Source organism: Theobroma umbraticum, unplaced genomic scaffold (assembly GCF_002168275.2).
Source record: "Theobroma umbraticum cultivar Fairchild unplaced genomic scaffold, ASM216827v3 scaffold_95.0, whole genome shotgun sequence".
In the NCBI taxonomy this organism is placed as follows: Eukaryota; Viridiplantae; Streptophyta; class Magnoliopsida; order Malvales; family Malvaceae; genus Theobroma; species Theobroma umbraticum.
The window spans coordinates 5,416,540-5,441,460 of NW_018397257.1; the positions used below are offsets into that span (position 1 = coordinate 5,416,540).

A 24,921-nucleotide genomic window follows, 5' to 3' on the forward strand; every position below is an offset into this window, starting at 1 on the left:
AGGATTTGAATCCCATACTTTGAAATTAGAGTTTCAAATTCTGACAATTGAGATGAATTTTCAATATAATAAGTTTAAACATAGAAAATGAAAGAAATGAAGAAGACAGCGAGGTCATCCTATTCAACCAAAACACCAAAATTCTACCCCATCCTTGACGACAAGAACATTTGGTAAGACCAAACACATGTTTTGCTAAAGCAAAATGCCATCAGATGGGTGCTGAAGCATATAGAGTTGAAGTTGGAAATTGATCTTCTTTTTGTTATTGTACCATTTTTCTATTTTTCAGTTGAAAGAAATGGATTCAAAATTTATTTTTTATGTACTAAATAATAAAATAAATGGACTTATTTATTGTTTGCTTCTTTATTAAAAGCATAAAAACCCGTCTGATTAGTTCAATAATTCGTCATTTGCACTATTTTATATCTATAAAAGTCAATCCCCACAAGATTCATGCAACATCCCAAAAAATGTTTTTGTCACCATTTTTTTAATCATCAACAACACCTCCTTGTGTACAAGAAAAAGATTAGCATCTTTATTTTTTTTTCATATAATTTCCAGTTTCTACTCAAACTAATTAAGTTCCCGATAATGAATGTCCTCCACTTTAGTATTCTCCCAATGTATCAGATACTACAATCGAGGGGGGAAAATGAAATAAAAGTCAAATAACCCATTCTCAGTATTAATAAGGTTCCTTTTAGCCCCTTTCTAGTGGCCGACCCAAGATTCCAATGCTTAAGGATGGCACATGTTCTGCAGTAAATCTAAGGCCATAATAACTCCTCTAGACCCCACTTTTTGGCACCAATTGGGGCCATTGACGAATGAATGATTTTAGATTCCTGCAATGGAATCAAGTTGAAAATTTTGGGTATTCACTGCATGGTGTGTGCCACAAGGGCTCACATCTACTAAGAGGTCGATGATCATATGTGGACCAGGCATGGATGATGACAGATCTCAGACCCATCACCATGTCTATCTGAGATGAACTCTTCTAAACGGATTGCCTCTAAGGAATAGAAAAGGAAAAAAGAAACCCCTTAATCAGCCCAACTTGTAATGTGTCTCTTTCATTTACAAACAACCATAGAAAACTAGTAACATTATTACCTCAGCTGACACATAGTCAAATGCCCATCTCCGGCATCCTACGAATTTGTAAATGAAAAGATACAAGTATTCTACTGAAAAGCCTTCATGATTATATGCTTGGAATCAAGTAACCAATGACCCTTACCGGCCAATGGACCCCACGAGTGTTGATCTAAGAGGCTGTAGTTGTAAAGCCCTTTGATCATTTGAGCAGGATGGGCTCACCTGAATGCAACATGTACAGTGAATCTATTCTTTGGTATGGAGTTAGTACAGGAATTTTCAAGAAATGGATCTGCTCTATAAAAGCTGGCAAGGATGTTCCACCACCATCATGTTTACCATACAGATTAAACTTTAAACACGGCAATTAATTAATACAAGACTGACACAAAGTCGTTATAATTAGGTAAGAAAAAGCATCACTAGCTGCAAACAACACATGCAGAGTAAAAAAGAAGTAAAACAAAACCTACTGATAAACTTGACTTTGCTATTGTTTACCACAAGAGAGTTGACAAGTACAGATGCCCAGCAATAGGGGTGGCCACAATCTAGGAAATCCGTATATGTAATTATTTCTCTGCTCTTTAATGGACCCCCACCACCTTCCTTCTCTGGCTCTCATGGCAATAGAGAGGCCATGAAAGGAGCAGTTGTCGTTGCAACTTTGATGGTTAGTCCTTTCAAGTACTTCACAATAGCCTTTTCGACTATGGTCCATATGTGGCACCACAAACTGTATAGAGCCAACCTTACTTGCCCATGACACAATCAGCATATCTTTGTTTGGAAGAGTTCTGTTATATCCAGCTTCCTCTGCCCTTTTTTCAGGTTCATCAGCTACCATGTCTATATTCCATTTAATAATTTTCATTTGGGTTCTTTTGTCAATAAGCTACCTTGTCCTTCTTACTTCTGCCTCATGGTGCCCACACTTTGTTCAACAAACGAGTAGACAGTTCGAGCAGAAAACAGATCGGTTCTGGGAGTTTCGAGAGCAATCCAACAGCTGGGTTGAAGTGAAACCTCCTGTTGATCTTGTATCTTGTGTTAATGATAACTGCACGAAAGTGGGCTTGATTGATCAAACAAAAAAAACCAGAGAAGAGGACTTACAAAAAGAAAAAAATCCTTCTAAACAAAAGAAGCATTTAGAAACGAAGGATGGTGATGTAGGAGAAATCGAGGAGAACTGTTGGACAGTTTTGCCTCTAAGAAAAAGAATTTCTTTGACTAAAATGTCAGAAACATCCATTTGGGTCACAGGTGAAAGTGGGTCTATCTATGAGAGGTTCTGGAATGGAGTTCAGTGGGTGATAGCACCACATGACTTGCACATGTCAGCAGGTCGTGCAATCTCTGTTTTGATAGTTAACCAGACAATTCTTGCTATCTCAGAAGAAGGAAATCTATATCAGGTACCGATCAGCACCAGTTGCTTCAAATTTACATTTGATGAACCATTATGTAATATGCAGGATCATATAGTCAAACTTCATCACAACATATTACGATATTTCTATGCAAGTATAGAAACAACACTAGAATCAAACATCCTACTCAATTTTTGCTTCTTCCCTTCAATTTTGTTTTATTAGTTGCCTACTTATGCTAAAGTCTGGTGGGAGAAAGATTGCAATTTGGATGAGATGAATTTCTTCTCATGGTAAGTGAACAAAGTGATTTCAACTAAACAAGATTTGAATTATTTTCCCCCTTGTATAAGTGCCTTTTATTGAAAAGTTTCTTCAATTTTCTGATGACTACTTTAAGGCTAGTTATACAGGCACAAGATTAGAGCAAGGAGTCATGTTAGATAAGAGTTGCACCAAAGAGCAGAAATAAAGCATGCACAAACAACCACTGTGATCATCATGCATAGATAGAACACCATGTAGTCTAATGTCAATTCTCCTGAAACTACGGCCTGTAGGAAATGAATCCAGCAGTGTTTTGCAAATACATATAATATGAATGGAGGATCTCAGGCACCAGTGCACCGCTATCAGGATAGACTCCAATCTACCTAACAGGAAATAAAGCCAACACCTAGGCAAAGCACTTACTTTTACAGGGTGATTGGACAGACACAGCGGGAGTAGAAGAGAGTAGAGTGAAAAGAAGCAAAAGGTTTACTCTAAACCGTTTGGAGGTGAACCATGTACCAAACCCTGAAAAACTCACTTCTTAGAATCCCTCAAATCCAATGATTTTAGAGTAAAATAGTCCACTTTGATGATCTCAGCTTGTTATCCCCTTTTTAGCGTACAAACTTTATTTCAACAATGATTCTAATTCGGGTTACAATTGTAACTGAGTATAATCTTGCTAGTTATGACTCTCATTCCAAATAAGGCAGAAGTGCCATCGTAATCTACTTCAAAATTTAAACTAAAACCCCATTTTCAACATTTTGAATCCATACCCACAATGAGATAGCATATAGCAGCATCCAAAAGGGACTTACTTTGATTGTGACAACAAGGGTTCCTTTGCTGCTATTATTGGCTGATTTATCCTCTTTCTTTTTTTCAGATGCAACTTAGTGACAGCTCACAGCCAATTTGGGTGGAGTTCAAACCTGCATTCAATCAAAGTACAAATAAAGAAGCAGAACAGAATTCAGCAGTTCAAATAAAGTCTGGTACTGTTACAAATGATGGGCTGTAAGTACATTAATTCAATTTCAAGATTTTTTGCTTCAGGGAATAATACATAATGGAGGATCATTGTGTCTCTACCAATAATTCCTTTATTTTTCTGAACTCAATGCAGGAGAGTTTATTTCTGCACAAAGAATGGCTTGTTGCTGGAACTGAGTGAGGTTGAGCCTCTAAGGTAGAACTTTTTTCTTTCAAAATCTTAATACAAGTAGAGCCCTTCATTTGTTACTACCATTGATGCCTCAAATTTCATACTCATATGCCAGTCTCTATAGATGAGATGTTGATTTCAATAGGAGACTCTAATATCCAGTTGGGAATATGTGCTGTAAACATAGAACAGGTGGGAGAATCATGGCCGACCACCAGGAGCAGATGTTGCAGCAATAGCTGATGTGGTGACCGTTAGGAAAGAAGTAGTATATACAATAAGGTGCTCTCTCTCTCTCTCTCTGTGTCCACAAGTACAATAAGGTGTTCTTTTTTGACCAATACACAACTCAGAGTTAGCTAGCAGAAAAGTATTATCAAATGAAGAAATCAATGCACAAAAAAAATAAAATAATCACGGAAACAAGCTCCTAATATCTGAAGGAAAGAGTTATGTGTGTGTGTCATGATGTTTATGTATGCTGTCATCAGAGTATAAGTTATAATCTGCCCTTCATTTTAAAATTACCAAAGTGAGCTAAACATGAAATGGTGCAACAGTTCTACAGGTGATCTCTATGAATATGATAAGAGCTCGAGGCCATCATGGAAGAAACATCTACACAGTGAAGAAACAGCAGAGGATGGTTCTCTGATACCATTAAAGGGGTGTACCATACATGGCTTTAGTGGAGATCACTCTGTATCCTTGTTTCTCCTAACACAGGTACTCTGCATAAACAATTCATGCTCTCACATATCACCAATACTGACAAACTAATTACACATTAGAGCACCACAAAAATGTGTACATGTCCTATTATCCTACACTTGATGTCATGTCTTACAAAATTCCTTAAATATACAGGGGGGTATGTTGGTAGAGAGACGACTGCATCAAAGGAAATGGAAATGGATAAGCCATGGAAGTCCAGAAGCCCATCACCTCACATCTATTACTCCCCCACTGGAAGATGAGCCAAAAGAAAGATTCTTGCCATTGTTTCTCACTACATCCACTGGATTGGTTCTTGAGTATCGAATACAGAAACATTCAGGTAAGTCAAGTGTTGTAAAGAAACCAATAACTCTTCTCTTCAGTTTTCTTTTTCCTCATTCTGAATTACATCAGAGTATATTTCTTGCTTTGATTATGATCAAGAAACAAGTTAAAATATGTGGACATTAGGGAAACCGATACAGTTCATCAAAAAAAGTAGAAAACACATAACAAGATTTAGAATGCCACAACTAAATGTAACTGCAAAATGTAGAAATCAATAATATGAGATACTTCGACATTGATCCATACATATGCCGAACTTCAAGTATTGTCTTAGTCGCTTCCTATAAATTAGAGCAATCATCTATTGAAATAAAGATGAAGAAGCATGAAGGGACTAAGAAAACCACATCTCAATGGGCCATGACAGCAGATAATTTAGCAAGTCAAACTGAGGGAGCAGATGAGAAAGCAATCAGAATTAAGTTCAGCAGTAAAAGAAATTTCAAAAAAATAAACGCAACTTCCAATTCAGTGAGTTTAATTGAACAATGAAGATAACTCAAAACTCAAGCCACAAAAAACCTTTTACCTACAATAGAAGGCTCTAAGTTCCTAGAGCTAAATTCACTGGTAAAAACTCTATAAGGCAATCGGGGAGAATAAATGAGGTTGTCCTTTCTTACAGACCAGTAATTCTGAGAATCCAAGTCTTTCATTGTATGAGACCTCCAAGCAAGGTAGGATAAATGCATGAAATTTAATGTAGCCTTACAATAATGATGCATCTGCATGACCTGCTATTTACAATTTTCAAGTAAATCTAGCAACAATACTACATCTTTGATGTAACATTTGTATGTGAAGACAGGTACAGCTCAAGAGAACCAAATTTCAGAAGCATGGCTGAATCATATGCATCCACCAAACACAAAAGTTGCAAGAGGTATTGCTGGACTAAAATTTCAACTTGGCAGGACAATGTTTGCATTGGATGATGGTAGACTTGCAGAGTTACACATACCTGGCCTAGGTGGTGAAAATTCAGGACCAACGCATCAATTTAACATGCGAAAGAAATCATCATCTAAGTATGTTTGGTCAATATTGGATGCCCCTGAGACAGAAGGATGGAATGCAGAGTATTGTACAGAAGAGCGTGGACCTATGAATTGCATAGCAGGTATAAAAGATGAACCAAATGATTCAGGAACTACAAGATTACTGACAAGGAGGAGAAAGGGTAACAAAGCACAACAGGAGTACTTATCTCTAGGCACATCCAGGAGTACATTACTGAAAACATTAGAAGAAAATAATTTCCCAGACAACTGGATCAACACAAACTTCCGATTGAGGGTGATGCACGGAGGTGTATCATTCTTTATAGTAACAGATGGTGGTTTAATCTTTGAATATCTTTATACTGAAAGTGTATGGCTCTGGTTAAGACATGATCATTCAACACCTATGAAAGGCGCCCTAGGAAACTACAATGGAAGTTTATTTTTTGTTGACATGTATGGAACCTTGCTTATCAGAGAAAGGAGCCACAATGAGCTAGCATGGATAAATTGCACTGCAATGAGGAAAGGAAGGCAAGTTATTGGGGGCCCTCCTTGGGATGGTATGCCAGGTAAAAATATGAAAGTCACAGCAGAAGATGCACTGTTCTTTGTGAGCAAAAGCGGAAGGCTGCTGCAGTTCACAGTAAGTTAAAATGCTTAAGGCAAACAGATTAGTTACATCATGGTTTGTTTTGTTTATTTTTTTCTCCTGAAAAAATAAAAGAAAATAAAAGAGCAAAAGGGCAGGATAACAACAATGCTATTTTCAGTTGTCAGGGGCAACTGAGAAATGCTAGTTATCTATCCAAGTGTAAAGTGTAAAATTTAACACTCCAAACATAGTTCCAGTATCTAGACTTCAAAAACTAGTGATGCTGATTCTTTGTAATGTTCCCAAAGTGTTGCACTAACCAACATCCTTAACTATCATGTAGGTTGCCCTGAGGAAGTTCAAATGGAAAGATTGCCGAAACCCTCCAGAAACCAAACTTGCATGCATAATAGATCAAGAAATATTTAGGGAAAATATAGTGTTTGTTGTTGGAAGAAATGGTAGGCTCTACCAGTATAACAAAGTGACTGAGTTGTGGCATGAGCATCACCAATCTCAGCATTTGGTTCTGTCCAGGTTGCCAGGAACTGCTATGAGGCCGTCATTGTTGTCACTAACAGGCTCACTTTTCATGCTTTCAGAAGATGGTGGACTAGTTGAATATCACTGGAATGCATGGGATGGTTGGAACTGGGTGGAACACGGCACTCCATGCAAAGATGTTACCTTGGTTGGTCCTCCCGGCCCATGCTTCGAAGGCAATCAACTGTTTTTGATTGGTTCAGACGGAAACTTATACCTAAGGTACATGGACCAATTGACATGGAGATGGAAAAACTGCGGCTTCCCACATAATGGAGACAAAGATCAAACAGAAACGGGAGCCCATGATGCACAGCAAGAAGTTTGTATCGATAACGATTTCACAGCTAGTTTAGGTAACAATATGGAGAATCCAATTGATCCCCACAGAAACTGTGACCCGAAGGTTTGTATCCAGCTACCCACACACGAACTTACTAGTTATTCCTACAAGTCTACAGCAAATAGTGATACCAAACTGATTTATAAAATCTGTACAAATCATACAGGTTGCTGCTACAAGACCAATTCCATTCTCTGAAGATACAGTTATCTTTGAGCTAAAAGATGGCAGAGTAAGCAATCAAAACCACATTCCATCCTTGTTTCTAATTTTCGACATCTTATTAATTATCCCAAGTAATCAAAACAGAGTCACACAAGGTATATCATTATCATAAACATTTCATTCAGACAAAAATGCAATCCAACTCAAGTAAAGTTGCTTCTATCATTTGCTTCAAGTTTCCCAAAAATATATATATATATATATATATATATGTGGGTTCATTACGAACATGTTACTTAATTTCAGGCAGAAAAAGCATAAGGAAAACCTTACCAAAGAAATAATAAGCTAATGCAAGTTATAAAATGGTGCAGTTGGCGGAAATTCAAAATGTTGAAGACACGCAATGGGTTTGGGTACGGATCATCGGCACTCCAACAAGCTTATGCACAGCAAGTTATTGGACTGCTTTGGCAGCATGAAAATATATAAGCTTTTTTTTTCTTCTTCTTCTTTTTTACTCTTGCGATTATTACGTAGCAGCACAGATTAGAACATAGGTATAAATTTGAATGTATATTAAAAAAGCACAAAACTACAAAATTTTACACATATAAAAAAAATCGTAATTTTAGAATTTTTACCTTTTCGGATGCAAATCTTTTATTTCGATTTTGTGTTTATTTTCTGTCTCTATTCCAAAATCATATCATATACTCCGATTGTTAAAATCAATATTCTATCATAATTATAAATATCATAAAATATATTATGATATTAATAAAAAATAAAATATTTAATTAAATATTGACCAATAAAATATATCATGTTAATACGATTGTATCACAGGAATATATTATATATATATATATATTTTTTTTATAATAATTGTTAATATTTTTTATAATTAATTTAAATATTTTTTGAATTCTCAAAATTAAACGAAGAGAAACAAATAAAGGCAGGAACCAAGAAAAACAGTCGAGTGTGCCTCCATTTCTTTGTGGATTGGAAAGTAGAAGATTGAAGGTAAAGGAAGGTTGGTTCATTGGTGCGATGTGATAAAATATTCTTGCTTCCAACAGATTTTAGTTTCAAGATCGCTCAGTTTTCTGTTCTTTCCTTCCCCTTTTACCTGTATCTTTTTAATCTCTCTCACGGTTTCTTCCCTTTGAGCATTTTGATTCAGATTTTGAAGGTTCCGTTCCGTGTTTCTCTTCTCTTTGCTTCTTCGATTCAGGTGATAGGTGTGTAACTTCTTCGATTCTGCTCTATTTCTCTCTCTCTCTCTCTCTGAATCTTTTTTTTTTTGGGGATTTTGACAGTGATATAAGCTTGTAATGTAAAGTATTCAATGTAATCATATTATCTTATTTAAAAAAAATTACGATTTTTCTTTACGTTCATTCTTACTTATTTTCTTCTTTTAAAACTTAAAAAGCCAAAAAGTGTCATCGTTTCCAGGTCTGTTGTTCTTTTTTTTCTTCTCTCTCTTCTTCTTCTTTGTCTGCAAAATCCGTTAACCGAACATCAATGGTGGTTTCTGGAGATAGTAGCAGTAGTGGGGCAAAAACGACGACGTTTTGGGGGTGGTTGTTGGTGGGAATCGGATCCGTCGTCTTGCCTGGATTTCTCTTCACGGCTGCTATCTCGAAGCTTCTTCCGCCGTTAAATAATCCTATTTTGGCAGCTATCCAAAACGACAGGTAATATTAACATGTCATCTTTATCTTTTTTAATTTTCCTTCGGTTTTAATTTGCAAATTTTCCGGATATTTATGTGAAGGTTGCAAGGAGTTAAGGTTGTGTTTGGATAATATTTGACGTCTGGGCTATACTGGCTATGCATGATGCATTACATTCTTATCTTATGTTGCTAAATATATAGTTGGATATTCTCCTAGCCTTTGAAATATGGCAAAGCAGATACATATTTGTTCATATCTGCCTTATGTGAAGGGGAAATGAAAAACTGGGGATGTGAAGGAAAAGAGAATGGCTTGTAAGGGAAAACACTCTGTGATTAGTGTTCCTTGAAGTTCAACTTCTGCTTTAACATGAATTTTATGGCTTGTATGAAGGAGCATGGTGGATACATTTTTCAACTTGGCAGATATCTTTCTAGTGTGTTGATGATTGATCAAATTAGTATTCCTTAAAGCAGACAGACAAGAAATCACTGGCAAGATCATTTTGGGATAGTTTGCTTTTATGATATGAGTGTTTCGGAGGTAGTGATGTACTTCTATTACCTGTTTACCAAGGCAAAACCAGTTTACCCTGTGCTTGGCATCAACTTGAAACGTGTTACAAAAAAATTTTCTTTGCAGAAATTTAAGATTTGCAGATTTATTATTATTACTATTAATAAGGTTCAAATTTGAAGTCCCTATATATTTTCCTTGATTTTTGCTTTGCTTTCTTTAACAGGTATTACTGCTTCTTGGTGCCCCTGACACTTCCAGTTCTTGTGGTTGCTGTATATTTCCATTGGCTTAGCATGAAATTATTTAAGCATGCATGACATCTGTGGCAACCACCAATGAGAGGAAGACTGAGGTAGTTTGCTCCGCAACGGCGATTTTGGACATATGACTGATAGAGAGTATTTTTTTTTTTTTCCTTTTGTTTTCTTTTGTGTGTGTAAATAGGAAGTTAGCAGATAGCAGAGGTAAATTAGATGGAACACATTAGAGTCTTTTATAATAATTCTGTCTCTGCTGTTCGATATGTAGGTCTCATTTGTAGTCACAATGCTCCATTGCAATGCAATGAGAAGCCTTCATTTGTTTGCTTCCACCGCTTATATATTAAATCCAATCCTTTCCTGTAGTTCATTCCCCATTGGATAGAGTTTCCCCAATTTGTTTTCATTACTTTAATTGTTTCTGATCCTTTTATATATCCCCAGCTCAAAATAGCTATATCGAAGATTCCATTTTTATGAGGTCCAAAAATTCAATAGATTGTAATTATTTGAACCGATGATGAAAAGTATTGAATGAGGAATTTAGTCTTCTCTCTGGTCATTAGTACCTGGAAAGCATTCCCTTTTGTCTCAGCTTTTCTTTTTTTTGTATTTTTTTTTTCTGAATAAAAAAGATTTGCTTGACTGAATTACTCCTCTTACCTAATGCAATCGGTGATGATTGATTATGAAGTAATCTCACCAGTGTAGTGCTGTCCACTTCTTTCAAGTTTCACCCATCCTTTTTGTCTCCAACCACCCCATCCACCACTATCGAAAGCTTGACATCTTTCTTTTTCCTTGCCGTTTTTGATTGTGGTAATAAGCTGTCATTCATTGTTTTAAGTCAAGCTATTACCCCCACCAATGAAAAAGTACAAATCCATGCGCACCTCTCTGATTAATCTTCTTCCTATTTTGCAGAAAAGATGGGCCAATTTGACATTAAGGTCATATAAGCTAGAAAATACTTCTTTCCTTCATTTGGCTCTGAACTTTCTTTTTTTTATTTTACTATTCTTTTCTTTCCCTTTCTCAGGCCACTGAACAAGTTGTTTGTTTCTGTCCCTCTCAGCAAACTCTTTCTCTGCCTCTCTCTCTCTCTCCAAAATTGGCACTGCCATTCTAGTTGCTGCGAATAGAACACGTGTCAGAAGGCAGCCCTTTATTGTTTTCACAAAAAAGATAGATTTAAATTCCATTTGTCACGTTTTTATTGGCTGATGTACTGCATGCAGACATGGCAAAATCCAATCCATAAAAAGATAAGCTATTTATGAAGCTCCACTAGTACTTCACTTGCGTTCCAACAGTTTACGGCTCCATAACCTTATCCCTCCACACAAAATGGCCATTTCCAGTTCTCCAGACTGGTCCTTGGCTTCAACTGATTCCCACACATCGAAAACCAGAAAAAATGGTCTCTTTTCATCATGCAAAACCCTTCACTTTGTCTCATTCCCCACCTCCAACCTTCCTTTATTCCACATCTACTCCTCAGGCTGTCCTTCTCCTATCCTAGAGGATGCATCAGCCACTGTGCCCAGCACCAAGTTGGAACTTAAATTTCAAGGTTCTCAACAATTGTCTCTTCCAGATGTGGATAATTTAAATAGTTTTTTGTGTGGGTTATTGCAAGATACTGAAAATGAAGGGCTAGCCTATGATTACTATGAGAAAGCAAAACAAAGGCCAGGGTTCATACCAGAAAAACCATTGTTACAGCTTCTAATCAGGTACTTGGTCCAATCCAAGAAATGGGATTTAGTTATGTCTCTTTCAGAGGATTTTAAGCATTACCATGTCTTGCCTGATAGTTATACTTGTTCAAGATTAATTAATGCGTGTATTAGAGCTAGAAAATTCAAGGTTGTGGACACTTTGCTTCAAGTGTTTAAATCAGATAAGGTAGTAGCTCTCCTTGCATTTAATTCAGCGATGGCAGGTTATAATAAGTTGCACATGTTTAGAAGCACAATTGCTGTATATGAAACAATGAAATTAAATGGAATTTTTCAGGATTCGGAATCTTATTGCCAGATAATGGAAGCTTATCAGCACCTTGGAGATATGGACAAAGTTGCAGCATTCTTTGATGAATTTGTAAGTAGGAAGTTTGATTTGACACCAGCTGCACCTCGTGTTTACAGTATCCTATGTGAGTCGTTGGGGAAATCAGGTCGAGCTTATGAAGCTCTTGAATATTTCAGAGACATGACAAAGAAAGGAATTCCTGTGAGTTCTTCGGTTTACTCTTCCTTGATACGCTCATTTGCGAGCATTCGCGATTTAACTGTAGCCGAAGAACTATTAAAAGAGGCAGCGGAGAGGAGGATGGTAAGGGATCCAGAAGTGTTTTTGAAACTTGTATTGATGTACATAGATGAAGGGTTGCTAGAAAAAACTTTGGAAATTGTGAGGGTGATGAAGGATGCCAACATAAAGGTTTCTGATTGTATTTTTTGTACAATAGTCAATGGCTTCTCCAAAAGGAGAGGGTATCAATCCGCTATTGTAGTTTACGAGGAGCTGCTTTCTCAAGGTTGCAAACCAGGTCAAGTAACTTATGCGTCCATCATAAATGCACACTGCCGTATTGGTCTCAACTCAAAAGCTGAAACGGTATTTTCAGAGATGGAGGAGAAGGGGTTTGATAAATGTGTTGTGGCATATTCGAGCATGATAGCAATGTATGGGAAAGCAGGGAGGATAAGAGATGCAATGAAGCTTGTGGCTAAAATGAAACACAAAGGGTGTCAGCCAAATGTATGGATTTATAATTCTTTGATGGACATGCATGGGAGATTGAAGAACTTGAGACAGGTGGAGAAGCTTTGGAAGGAAATGAAGCGGAGAAAGACAGCACCAGATAAAGTTAGCTACACTACTATCATCAGCGCTTACAGTCGAGCAAGGGAGTACGAGATGTGCCTTAAATGCTACCAGGAGTTTAGACTGAACGGGGGTTTGATTGATAAGGCTATGGCTGGCATCATGGTTGGTATTTTCTCTAAAACAAGTCGGATTGATGAGTTGGTGAAGCTTCTGCAGGACATGAAAACTGAAGGAACTCAGTTAGATGGAAGGCTATACCATTCAGCTATGAATGCCCTGAGGGATGCTGGGTTGGAAACGCAAGCCAAATGGTTGCAAAAGAATTTTGATGCTAAGTAGATTACATGCTGTGTGGTGCTCACAAGAATGGCACTTCACCCTCCCAAATTTTGAAATCTGGGGTATACCGTATATGAACATATGTTGAAGAGAGATCTAACTTGTATTGCTTCCAGCTATTCAAACCCAAAATGCTTTGTTATCATTAATTGTGATTATTTGATTTTCAAGCTACATTCATTAAGAAAACTCAGGGGAGGGATATTCACTGTGACATGTATGACGACTCAAGGGAGATTTTCAATCATCAAGACACACGATAGGTTTTCTTTATTATTATTATTTTCACTTTTTAACAATGATACTGAGTTAAAATTCAACTTTTTAGTAAAAATAAAATGCTTACAATTAATTTAGGACTTTATATCCTAGTCATATTCAACAAAGTTCTTTAAAAGTATTTTGAGTTAAAAAAAAATGCAAAATAAAACTTCCATGACTTGCTGAATTGCCATTCATCATCCATTGTACGTAGTCCAAATTAGTATTAAGAATGTAAGATCAAGTTGACATGGAACTTGCCATGATTATGCTAATTGGTCAAACACAAGAAAGTTTCAGGATACCTTAATTTGCCAACAAAATCATACATGTGGGTTTCTGCAATTTCCATTCTCAATGGTTGGTAAGAACCTTGTCATTCATCCAACTCTTTGACAAGGCACAAGACTGAAAAACACTATCCCTTTCATCCTCTCACCAATCCCCCCACCTAATTCCCCATTTAACTCTTGAACCCTTTGTTGGATTATCATTTCAGTTTCAGTCCCGATACTTTTGCTCAAATCTCTTCTAACCTCTCTTATGTTATCACCCAATAATATGGCAACTTTAATAATTGATTCAACCGAAATCAGTTCATCCATCTCATCAGTCTTTTTCTTCTTTGCTGAAGTGCGTATTTTCTTGTTTTCCAACAGTTGAGGCTTGCGGTTGGGCGCCATTACCTTCTTCCATTTCCTTTAAGATATCTGCAGAAGATATATATGCAGCAATTTGTGCAATTTTTCCTGTTTTTCCATCTTTAGCATAAATCGGATTGAACTCATTATAGAAAGAAAAACTCCTTATTCTGAGCTAGACAGCATTATTATGAACTGGACAACATAATAAAAAATTAATATGTAAACAAAATTGTAATATTAATTATAACATCAAATAAAGCGTTTTTCTTTCTATAATGAGCCACAAGGAATACTGCTCAGTTCATAATAAAAAAATTTTCTTTCTATAATGAGTTCAATGGGATTTAAGCTAAATACCCAGTAACAAGAAAAAATGCATAGATTATTGTAGTAGATATCCTCAAGGAAATAGAAGAAGATAATAACAGGACAAATGAAGGTGAAGCTAAATATGGCTTGGATAACATGGATGTCCCTAGCACCCAATCTCAAGCATCAACCATTCGAAAATGTGAAAATACTTCAACAAAGAAGAAGAAAAGGACCATTGAGATAAGTGAAACCAATTTCCGCCAAAACAATTTTTAATGTTGTCATGTTATTGGCTGATAACATAAAAGAAGCTGGCAGGGATTTGAGCAGGAGTATGGAAACTGAAATTATAATCCAACAAAAGATTCAAGAGTTAGATGGGACATTAGATGAGCTCGAGAAATTGGTTTTTATTTTTATTTTTTGGGCCTTCTCACTCAAAATGCAGCAACATGATGACAATCCAAGCAACAATCATCAATGGAGAAGGAAGTCAATGATGCAAGAGGGAAATGAGGAAAAATGGGAACCCTAACAAGATAGCATAAATTTGAGAAAAAATAGAAAGTCCCACCTATTTGTGTTTTGACAAAAACATTATTAAATTATAATAAAAGATATTTCTGTCTTTTATCATTTATTCTTTTGTAATTCCAAAGTTATTCTTGCCAACCAAACATTGGAATAATGTATGAATGACAATTTCATTCCATGAACCATACTACATAATAATTCTTCTATTCTATTCCTACCTTATTCTATCCTCAAAGAATGATTATTCCATTCTCCATCTATTCCATTTCACTAAACAAATGTGATCTTAAGGAATAGGGAATCTCATGGAATAGCCATTCTTTAGTGCAAAAATGAACCAAACACAAGAATAACCATCTCATCAGGAATGGTGCTAGAATGGCCTGACCATTCCAGCGAGCCAAACATGACGTAAAGGCAACCAAAAGAGACAAGTAAAATAAAGATAAAAGGAATTATATAAACGTGACAAAGAAACCCAGTGGCCTTTACAAAACACATAAAATTTCTCCCACTCCATTTAGTAATATGATACATTCAACCATACGATGGAGCCAGACATTCATCAACCATATCCAGAAGGTTTGGGTTTTCTAGTGCTGCTGCAACTCGTTCTTTATCATTCAGTTGTTTATTAACTGCATTTAGTTAAGAAGAAAAGAGATATGAGATAATTCTTTAACTGCTACACTACACACATAAGCTTTGTATTTACCATACTTGACTCCAATTCCTATCATAATCTTTATTCAGCTTAGCTAGTAGTTAGTTATTAGTTATTAACTATCAAGAGAAGAAACTTTTTCCACCATGAAAGGAAGATAATATTAGGAGAAATTAAATCCATAATCAACCTAGACCAAAATATGAAGGCTGTACCACACTTCTTTAAAGTTAATATAAAAATCTCTCCCTTCCACAACTAATTTTTGGAAACAAGCTGGCATTGACCACCAGAGAGAAACAAAGAGAGTATACCTGCAGCTTCAGTTGCATGAGTTCCTGGTGCAACCCTTATATCCATCTAAACACAATGAAGAACAATCATTAGCATGGGGAAGGTAGCAGAGAGTAAGAGATTGAAAAAGAAGGCAACAATTTGCATAGTGTATCAGCTGCCAAACATAACATATAGGAATTAATGACTCCAAATAATTTGATCAGATCCTTAACAAACCATGCAGACCCAAAGAGTTCTGTGAAAGAAAATTTTGCTATAAAAACCTAAAAAGATCTTATCATTAATTGATTTATTGACTGCTCATCTTATCTGAACTATTAACTATCGGTAGAGAGATGGGGTTTGAAATGATAAAACCCAGCATATGGGTTTGAAAATCCTCATATCCTCATGTGGACAGTATATAACTAGAATGAGTGAAGGGCTTCAAAAGTCAAACTATGGCTGCATTGGCAATAGATGACATTAGATGTACTTACTCTATTGACAAGAACAAACTTCAGACACAATTTAGTCAAGCATCAAAGTTCAAGCAGCAAATTTGAAAGTATTATATGCTACAAAGAATCACAATGGAAATTTAGTTATCAGTGGAATTTCTTAAGCAAAACAAGCAGCTCAGATCAGCATAGCAACTACAGAGGTCTCAGACTGCAGTTATTAAGATGAAAGAAACCAGAAAGTAATTTGCAGGTTGTAAGTCATATGCAAAAGAGTAAGATTTCCTTTTTAATTCATGGAACTAATCCAGCAAATTTAGGAATCCCCTTTTCTTGTCCCCAATTTTCTACCATCCAATCTCCAAATAAAATATTTAAGTTCAGAAATACTAAACATTGTTTGAGATCAAGCTCTTATCTATCCATTCCTTAACCAAAGCAAACAGTAAAACAAAGACATCAGCTTTACCTAATTCATATAGCACTAGAAAAAATTACATGTTAGCTCAAAACCAGGTCCCCCCCCCCCCAAAAATAAAAAAAAAAAAAGTAGGGGAAAGATAAATACCTTGTAGCGAGAAGGGAGACTCCTCATAAGCTTGACTCTCAAGCAAAGACCAATGACTGTAGCCATACTACAATGTTCAACAGTAGGAGTAAATGTGACCCTGAATAAGAAACAAACCAATAAAAAACCACTTGATTAAACTGAAAAATTAGCAGGAAGCACATGAATAAGAGACAATTTGATCATTTTACCTAACATAACTACGCTCATCGTCTACTTCAATGGCATCTTCAGTTATTACTTTAAGCTCTTCTAAAGAGTAGGGATGCTCTGGATCCTTTATATCTCTAATATGATTTAAGAATGTTAAGAAAATCAAATAACCTGGTCCACATAATTTATTGTAAAATATGGAAAACACTATTCTCAATAGATGCAGATTATTTTCAAGGTACGTTAATTTGGATATGTAAAAATAATACAAAAAAGTAAAGTTACAATAACTTCCATAATGAAAAGAAATTAATAATAAGAAGAAAAGCAAAAAGAGGATATCAAAAATTTCTTGCTGGTCAATAGGTTCCACCACGTATTCATCAGGTAGAGTTGCTACGTTACGAAGCCGCCGCTCTTTCTTCTCGTAAACAACAGGATTTGCATTTATCAAACCGGATACCATAATGACTAAATTCAATTAACAAAATATAATCATGTAAATAAATCAATTCATCTTTATTTATACACAGAATTGAAAGGAAGAAGAGAAAGAAGACATATTCATATATATATATATATATATATATATATTTGAAAGGCAAGACACATTCATACATCTGCAATAGAGAAAACAGAGATACAATTATACACTAAGTTTTTATCCTCTATTTTCCCAGTAACCAAACAAATAACATTAGATAGAAAGAGGTAACATGTATCCAGAGAAAGAAAATCAGAAATAAATTCCCCAGAAAAAGCAAAAAAATAGCCCCCTATTTCATCTTCCAAAACTGCTATAAACATCTACAATGTCAAGATGAACAAACCAAACCTAAACTCAAAGAATTCACAGAAAACAAATCTCACATCTCTCATGCCTGCCAAAATGATATGAATCAACCCGACTTCCAGAAAATTCCCAAAGAAAAGAAAAGCGGGAAAACACAATAAAATGCATCCTACTTTCTCTAGCAATTATCAGTACAACACTAAATGATGGAGAGCCATTCCATAAACACCCACCATATCCAAACCTAACAAGTGGATTTTGTCTCAGGTTAACAAACCAAAACCATGGCAAGAGACCTACATATATTGCAGCCAAAAGAGACCCACACAAATAGCTAAATTTGCATACTTCCCAACTCATAGTAACATGTCAAAAACACGAAAAATGAAATAAAGAAATCAATCTATGTGCATCATAAACCCAAAAGCAAATAATTTCAGCAATTAAAGAAAAAAAATCAAAATCTCTGCAACCATGAATCCAAAAAAAGAAGGCAAGTGGCAAACCAAAGAAAACCCAAAGGGCCACAGAGACAAACCCTAATAGGACCACAAACAGCAACTACCAACTTAAAATCCGAAAAAGTTAACAGCAATTCTTGCACTAAACTATGCAGACTCCTTCAAGACTCTCTCTACAACTTGTGCGAATTTTTTTACCACTCTAAACTATTCTCTCTCTCTATCTTTATTCTTTTTGCTGGCTTCCATACTTGGATTTCTCTTTCTCACTCTATTCTCCCTCAATTCTGGGTTTCTAGGCCCTGAATACTTGGTTTCTCTCTCTATTAGTTTAGGGTTAAGTTTAGGAATTAGACACATATGGGGCTAAATTCTAAGTTACTCTTAATATTCTGGATGCATCACACCCATTTTTTTTTCTTTGGCAATAGGAAAGTTGGATTTCTAGTCATGGCTTTTCTAAGTTAAATATATGTGATGGTAATCAATTTTTTTTCTCCTTCGGATATTTCTGTCTCTCTGTCTCTCTATATTCAAACATCCAACACCAAATTCTATTAAAAGCAAATCATAAAAGCAAAACTTTGTATGGGCAGTTAACAAAACCTATTATGATTTCAACCAAATTCGACATTAATATTTCATGATTCATGCAATCTTCCATTTGCAATTCATTTTCTATTTTATCTTGACTGTACACAATAAATCATTCACTCAATTCCATTTTTTTTTTCTTAACTTCACCAAATCCAGTGAACAAACCAAGAAAAATTGAGATACCCAGAAACTGAAACAACAAAAAAAGAACAAAGGTCCCATGCCTTCAACAACCGGAGACGAGGACAAAGAGACTCACCGGAGACGACTAACTGGACGGCGGAGCAACAAACAAGAGAGAGAGAGAGAGAGAGGACGGAAACTCTAAAAATTGGCCTGCTTTAGAGAGGGGAAAAAGGAATGGGTTTGGTATTGTATAGGAAGGTAATTATTGGAATCGTAGGGGAGTAATTTCGTCAATGCAATGTTACTCAATGCCACGTAATAGCAGCAGCGGTTGATGTGATATCAACACAACGAACTGCACGTCTGCTTGATAAACGTCACCTCAAAGCCTTAAAAAGGAAGAAAATTTAACAATATTAATGATTAGATTGGCACTAATAAATCTTAATTATAATAGAGAGATTAAATTAAACATTTTAATAAAAAAGTTTGGCAATAGAATTTTAAGTTGAAGTTCTAATGTTGCCTTTGTTTAAAAGAAATTCAATATAGGACCAATAATTATATAACTTTTGCTAAAAAAAAAAAGGGCCCAATTATTACTTTAGACGCATATGCTACTTGGGGCAGGCCAGTGTGGACCAAATGTGTGGGTGGGCCTTGCCCGACTGGTTGATATGTTGAAGTCCTTCTCAAACAAATCTGCAAACAGTAAAAGATGAAGACAAGAAGATATTGAGAGAGAAAAGTTAAATATACTTGTTTATTAAAGCATGAGAGAGAGAGAGAGAGAGACAGTGGGTGTTTGTTTTTGGAGCAACAAGACAAAACAGGAAGGATTATTGTAAAGCCAATATATTCAACACAAACAGTAAACAATTGAGGCTTCCTAGGTCAGTTTTCAATTTTGTTTTCTTGCTTTGTTTATTTAATCAATGCTGTTGGTGTTGGGCCAGCTATTCTCATTTTTTAATTTTCTTTCACAATTTTTGTGTTTCTCATATTTAAAAATTGTGGTAGGGTCAAAATTTTATATTCGAGAATATGAAAATAAAAAATTTTATGTTTATAAGAATAAAGTTATAAATTTAAAAAAAATAACAAACAAAATTATAAAATTCGAAAAAAAAAGCAAAGAATTATTAAATTTTAAAATTTTAAAGGGTAAAGCCCCTACTAGCCCCCTTTGCTCTGCCTTTGTTTACAAGTAAAACTGCATTGTAGCTCTCCAAATTTTCTTTTCAATCTTTCCTCTCAATTCTAAATCTCTTTTAATTATATTGTTAATAACTCCCTTAAATACACCCGTATCACCTTTCTAACATCTCTAAATCATCACTTTGAACAATAATATGTCAATTATTTTAATTTTCATCATACTTAAAAAGTATTTGTTAACTATTTAGAAAATTATAAATAAGTTGTCATTTTTTATTACGTTTAATTAAATTTTTTTAATTAATCATTAATTAATTGTTAGTTAAAATGTCATTTATTTTCATACCCTGTAGTGTTTGTTGCAAATCTATATTTTCAATCTAAATATCATACTTGTCAAATAGAAAAATGTTTTTTAGTTATAAACGCAAAACCTCCTTTATCTCTTATTATTATACAACCCGTAACATTGGATGTGACATGTTGACCGATCATATTGAATGATAACATAGTCACATGTATAGTATTTTCACCTTTCATGTCATATACCACATAACATAAAAATAACAAGTGATGTTTTGATAAATGACAGTTAGTCAATCATTAATGTTAAAGATTTATTTAATTCAAAATAAAAATATAAAAAGTTTATTGAATATAATATTAACATAATAATTTATTTTAATTTTTTCAAACAATGTAAAAACGTTTTAAAATATTATACATTTTTTAACTAAATACTTTGAACAAGTTAACCTATTATAATATAAACCAAATTCAATTAATAACATTTCGAGTTATGCTATGAGTTTCCGTTTACAATTGTTGTGCATTGAGTGATGCCATGACTTCAATTTCCTTAGTCTAACTTCTCCATGATAGCAAATAATAGCGATTAAATGTAATTGGCAAGAATAATATTTATCGCTCGTATTGCATGAGTAACAGCCAAAGTTTAGTTTAATGGTTGCCACTTTTGTTTTTCAAAAGGATAAGAAATAAGGTGATAGCTCTTATAAAAGGAAACTTGCATGGATTAAGAGTGAATTATTATTTTTTAGTTACTTAACTTTTCATTTTTTTATTTAGATTATTTAATTTTAAAAAATATTGTTTTGATTATTAACATTTATAAGTGTTATTATTTTTATCACCTAATTGTTAAAAGATAACAAATCTCTCACTCACCATTGACCTAATCTACTTCGCCACATGACATCAATACAATAAGAAAATTTGTTTAAAAATTAATTCTTTTCTTAAGGTTTTTATTTTCAAGTGACAAAATAGTTTATATGATCAGTGACTTGATATGTTAAATGAAAGCTCATTTTTCTAATAATCATGTGATTAAAATAATAAAATTTATAAATATTGATAATTAAATGTTATTATGATTATTTAAAGTTAGATTATCAAAATAGAAATATTCAAATAGTTAAGTAACCAACAAGATAATTCACTCATAAATTAATTACACAAAGATTTGGCAGATAACTAAGTGATTATAATCTTGTTAAAAAAATTTCTCAATGAGGTATTTTTAGGTTAGAACTTAAAACTCTAATTTAAAAAATTTGAATTCAAATTTTAAGATAAAATGAAAATATTTCTCATTGAATAATTTGAAAGCCAAAAAATTTTCATTTTGTACCCAAAACAAAATAATTACAGTATTATGATCCAAGTCCAGTTAGTGTATTTATATCGACTGAGGAGTTGGGCCACATTGAAACCTCTACTGGGACATAAGTTATTAGATATGGGTCCACCTGATATTGACAAACCAGATTGAATTATTCTTCTCAGAAGCAAAAATTTCAAATTACCAATGTCTCCTTACCAAATAATGGCTTCAAAGAAAAAAAAAACATAAATACAAATATTAAAAACTGTTTATAGATTTTTTTAAAAATATTATTTTAATTAATCTTAAAATAGCTACTCAAAAAAAAACTAAAAAGAAAATTATTAGTATTTTTTATAATTATAATTTAATTTAATTTATTAAAAAAATAAAAAGTATTATGAATTGAAACTTAAATCTAATCTCGTGTGATTTTAAATTTTAAAAATAAAAATTATTTAAATTTATAAATATAAAATTATATTTTTAATTTAAAAAACATATTTAATAAATGATGAAATGTTGATTTTATCTTTTAACTATGTGAGAGTAATAATGCTTTATTTTTTCTAATTGTGTAATATCTTTCTTATCAAATGTGGTAAGTTCATATAATTTTAAAATTTTTAAATTAATTTAAATAAACTTATAAATAAAGATTTATATTTTTAATTAAAAAATATTTAACAAGTGATAAAAATTTTATATTTATATACTTAAAATTTACTTTATCTGTTATTATTGATGTAGGCGAATGTCATGGGTCTCACAATATCCACAAAAATCTGGTGGTGGGGATTTAAGGTGTTCCATGTGGCCGCATACAGAAAATCAAAACCTACGCTGCTTAAATGAAAATCCAATTTAAATTACATCACACAGTTCGGGAGAAGAAGTTTGTCAGAATGATGCAAGTGAACGTGCACTAATTTGAAACTGAAGAGGTTCATTTCTCACGCGCTGTAAGAATGCGTGTATTCCCTTCCCAGTTATTTTACTATTAGTATTTTTTTTTTTACTTTTTCAACTTGCATGCTTTATAGTAATTTCACCCTCTCTTTCCTTTTTGTTTCTTTTACATTTCAAATTTTGTGTGTTCTTTTTGTTTTTTGTTTTTTATAATTAGAGAAAGAGATTTGATAGATAATATCAATCAATAAATTAAATATTTAAGTATATATATTTTATTTATTTATTTATATTTTTAAATCAAATAGGAAGATTTGATTTTAAAATTTAAGTATTTACTCTATAAACAAAAATGAAAAATATATTAATTTCTAAATCTTGAAGGTTTATAAATTCTTTTCAAATTTAACAATCAATACTTGTAATAAATCTATTTATTTTATAAATAGACATTAATAATTTATATTCAATTGTAAGTTTTTTATTAATATTTATTTTCATTTAAAAGAAGCCAATGTACCAATGATAAGTTAAAAATGAAGTTAAAATTATTACAGTTTTATCTTTTATTACAAATAGGAAAATATGAATAATTTGAGATTTAAAGTTGTCAATACTTTGTTGCTAGAAAACATCAAAAAAAATATTTTAACAATATGCTTTTGGTTAATTAATAGTAAATAACATTTTTATTAACAGCCACGTGTTTTCATATAAAAGAAAAAAGCGTTGATAAGTTAAAACATTTGACATTTTTGAAGAATATCGTTAAAAGTTTGTTTAACGGTTTCATATCTTCTTTTACAAAAAGAGAATATGAATAATTCGAGATTTGAAACTCCTAATCTTTCCTTGTCATAAAATATCATTAAAAAATATTTTAACGGTATATACTATTTTGTGAATTTATTAAATTAATGTCCAAGAAAGGAAAAATCTAAAAGAGAAAATAATTATTAATTTGAGTTCAAATATTTATTAGATTATAGAAAATAAAAAGATTTATTCAATTTTAAATTTTGAAAGCATTGGGAAATATTTACCTCTTACACCTGCAAATCAAAATAACACACCTCGCGAGTGGTTAATTGTCCAAGTTTGAAATTCAAATTGTCATATTGTTTATTATTTTAATTACTACAAGTAAAATAAAAATATGATCAAATTATATTTGCATATAATAATTATTGTATCACTTTTAAATGTCATATCAGTAAATTTATTATCACGGAAATATAATAAAATACCATATCGTATACACAATAGGAAAGATTTAAAAGAATCTATTACTTTAACATAATATAATGACTAATTATATAATTTGATAAAAAAAGAAGAAAAAGAAGAAAGGGGAAGAACATTGGATTACGGAGAATGAAAATGGGAGTATTTTAGCGTGTGGGTGTATATAATAAGGCGAGTGGCATTGTGGTGGGCTGTTATTTCCCTTTCAAGTTTTTAGAAGCAGATCTGAATCTACTCCCCCACTTGCCCTTGTTTTGTCCAATTCTGTAAAGACAAATACCCTTTTAAAGGAAATTTAAAAACATAAAGTAGAAAGAGGGAGGAAGAGAAAAATAAAAGAGCACACCCCCCATGAACCCCAAAAAGACCAAAATAAACAAATAAAAGTGAGGGTGAGTTTACTCTCCCAAGGTAGACTGCAGGTTTTTGCACTGCCACCAACAGTTGTGGTTCTAAGTTTTTAAGTAAGAAAGAGAGAGAAAGACCAGAAGTAGCATCAGCAGCAGCTCCAAAGCACCTACCTTGGATTCTCTTGTTTTCTCTTCGTTTCTTCTTCTTCGTCTTCTTCTTCTTCTTCTCCAGCACCAAGCTTTCTTCTCCCCTTTTAATTAGTTTTTGTTGTTTAACTTTGTTTTTTCCCTACCTTGATGGGTTTGAGAGAGGAAGTTTCAGCTCATTACATTTTTGTTTATAACCTCAATATGTTTTTACTAAAATAAAATAATATTAACCCACACCCATCATTGCCCTTTTGAAGCAAAGTCCACTCTTGTAATCTTTTATCCTCTTTCCTTCTCTCATATCATTTCCTTCTCTCTCTCTCTCCCTCTTTCTCTCTAGAACTGATTTTTTTTT

General features: G+C 33.6%; 4 protein-coding genes across 5 annotated transcripts in view; 3 read left to right on the forward strand and 1 right to left on the reverse strand.

Moving 5' to 3' along the window:
* The first annotated feature begins 1,707 nt into the window (after window positions 1–1,707).
* On the forward strand, window positions 1,708–8,480 carry LOC110411863 (uncharacterized). Its single transcript, XM_021422205.2, has 10 exons — window positions 1,708–2,528; window positions 3,646–3,776; window positions 3,886–3,948; window positions 4,117–4,206; window positions 4,485–4,650; window positions 4,792–4,981; window positions 5,798–6,636; window positions 6,929–7,534; window positions 7,638–7,703; window positions 8,011–8,480. Exons 1-10 carry the CDS (start codon window positions 1,956–1,958, stop codon window positions 8,116–8,118), a joined length of 2,832 nt encoding a protein of 943 aa, XP_021277880.1. The 5' UTR covers window positions 1,708–1,955; the 3' UTR covers window positions 8,119–8,480.
* Window positions 8,481–8,518: 38 nt separating this feature from the next.
* On the forward strand, window positions 8,519–13,525 carry LOC110411864 (Pentatricopeptide repeat (PPR-like) superfamily protein). Of its 2 annotated transcripts, XM_089782985.1 has the most exons (5): window positions 8,519–8,883; window positions 9,190–9,342; window positions 9,718–9,867; window positions 10,067–12,011; window positions 12,123–13,525. In XM_089782985.1, the coding sequence occupies exons 4-5, from the start codon at window positions 11,451–11,453 to the stop codon at window positions 13,275–13,277; spliced, it is 1,716 nt and encodes a 571-aa protein (XP_089639111.1). In that variant the 5' UTR covers window positions 8,519–8,883; window positions 9,190–9,342; window positions 9,718–9,867; window positions 10,067–11,450; the 3' UTR covers window positions 13,278–13,525. The 2 variants fall into 2 exon arrangements, with proteins under 2 accessions (XP_089639111.1, XP_089639110.1); XM_089782984.1 differs by having other exon boundaries at window positions 10,067–13,525.
* A 1,574-nt stretch (window positions 13,526–15,099) lies between these two features.
* AE7 (MIP18 family protein (DUF59)) lies at window positions 15,100–19,456 on the reverse strand. Its single transcript, XM_021423399.2, has 6 exons — window positions 19,261–19,456; window positions 17,491–17,621; window positions 17,189–17,292; window positions 16,998–17,097; window positions 16,007–16,052; window positions 15,100–15,666 (listed from the first exon to the last, which is right to left on the reverse strand). Exons 2-6 carry the CDS (start codon window positions 17,614–17,616, stop codon window positions 15,566–15,568), a joined length of 477 nt encoding a protein of 158 aa, XP_021279074.1. The 5' UTR covers window positions 17,617–17,621; window positions 19,261–19,456; the 3' UTR covers window positions 15,100–15,565.
* A 3,052-nt stretch (window positions 19,457–22,508) lies between these two features.
* Window positions 22,509–24,921, forward strand: part of LOC110412339 (zinc finger CCCH domain-containing protein 53-like) — a 5,484-nt gene continuing 3,071 nt past the window's right edge. Inside the window, exons 1-2 of the mRNA XM_021422870.1 lie at window positions 22,509–22,513; window positions 22,663–22,716. Of these exons, the coding sequence (XP_021278545.1) occupies window positions 22,509–22,513; window positions 22,663–22,716 (59 nt within the window). The remainder of the gene's footprint in view (window positions 22,514–22,662; window positions 22,717–24,921) is intronic.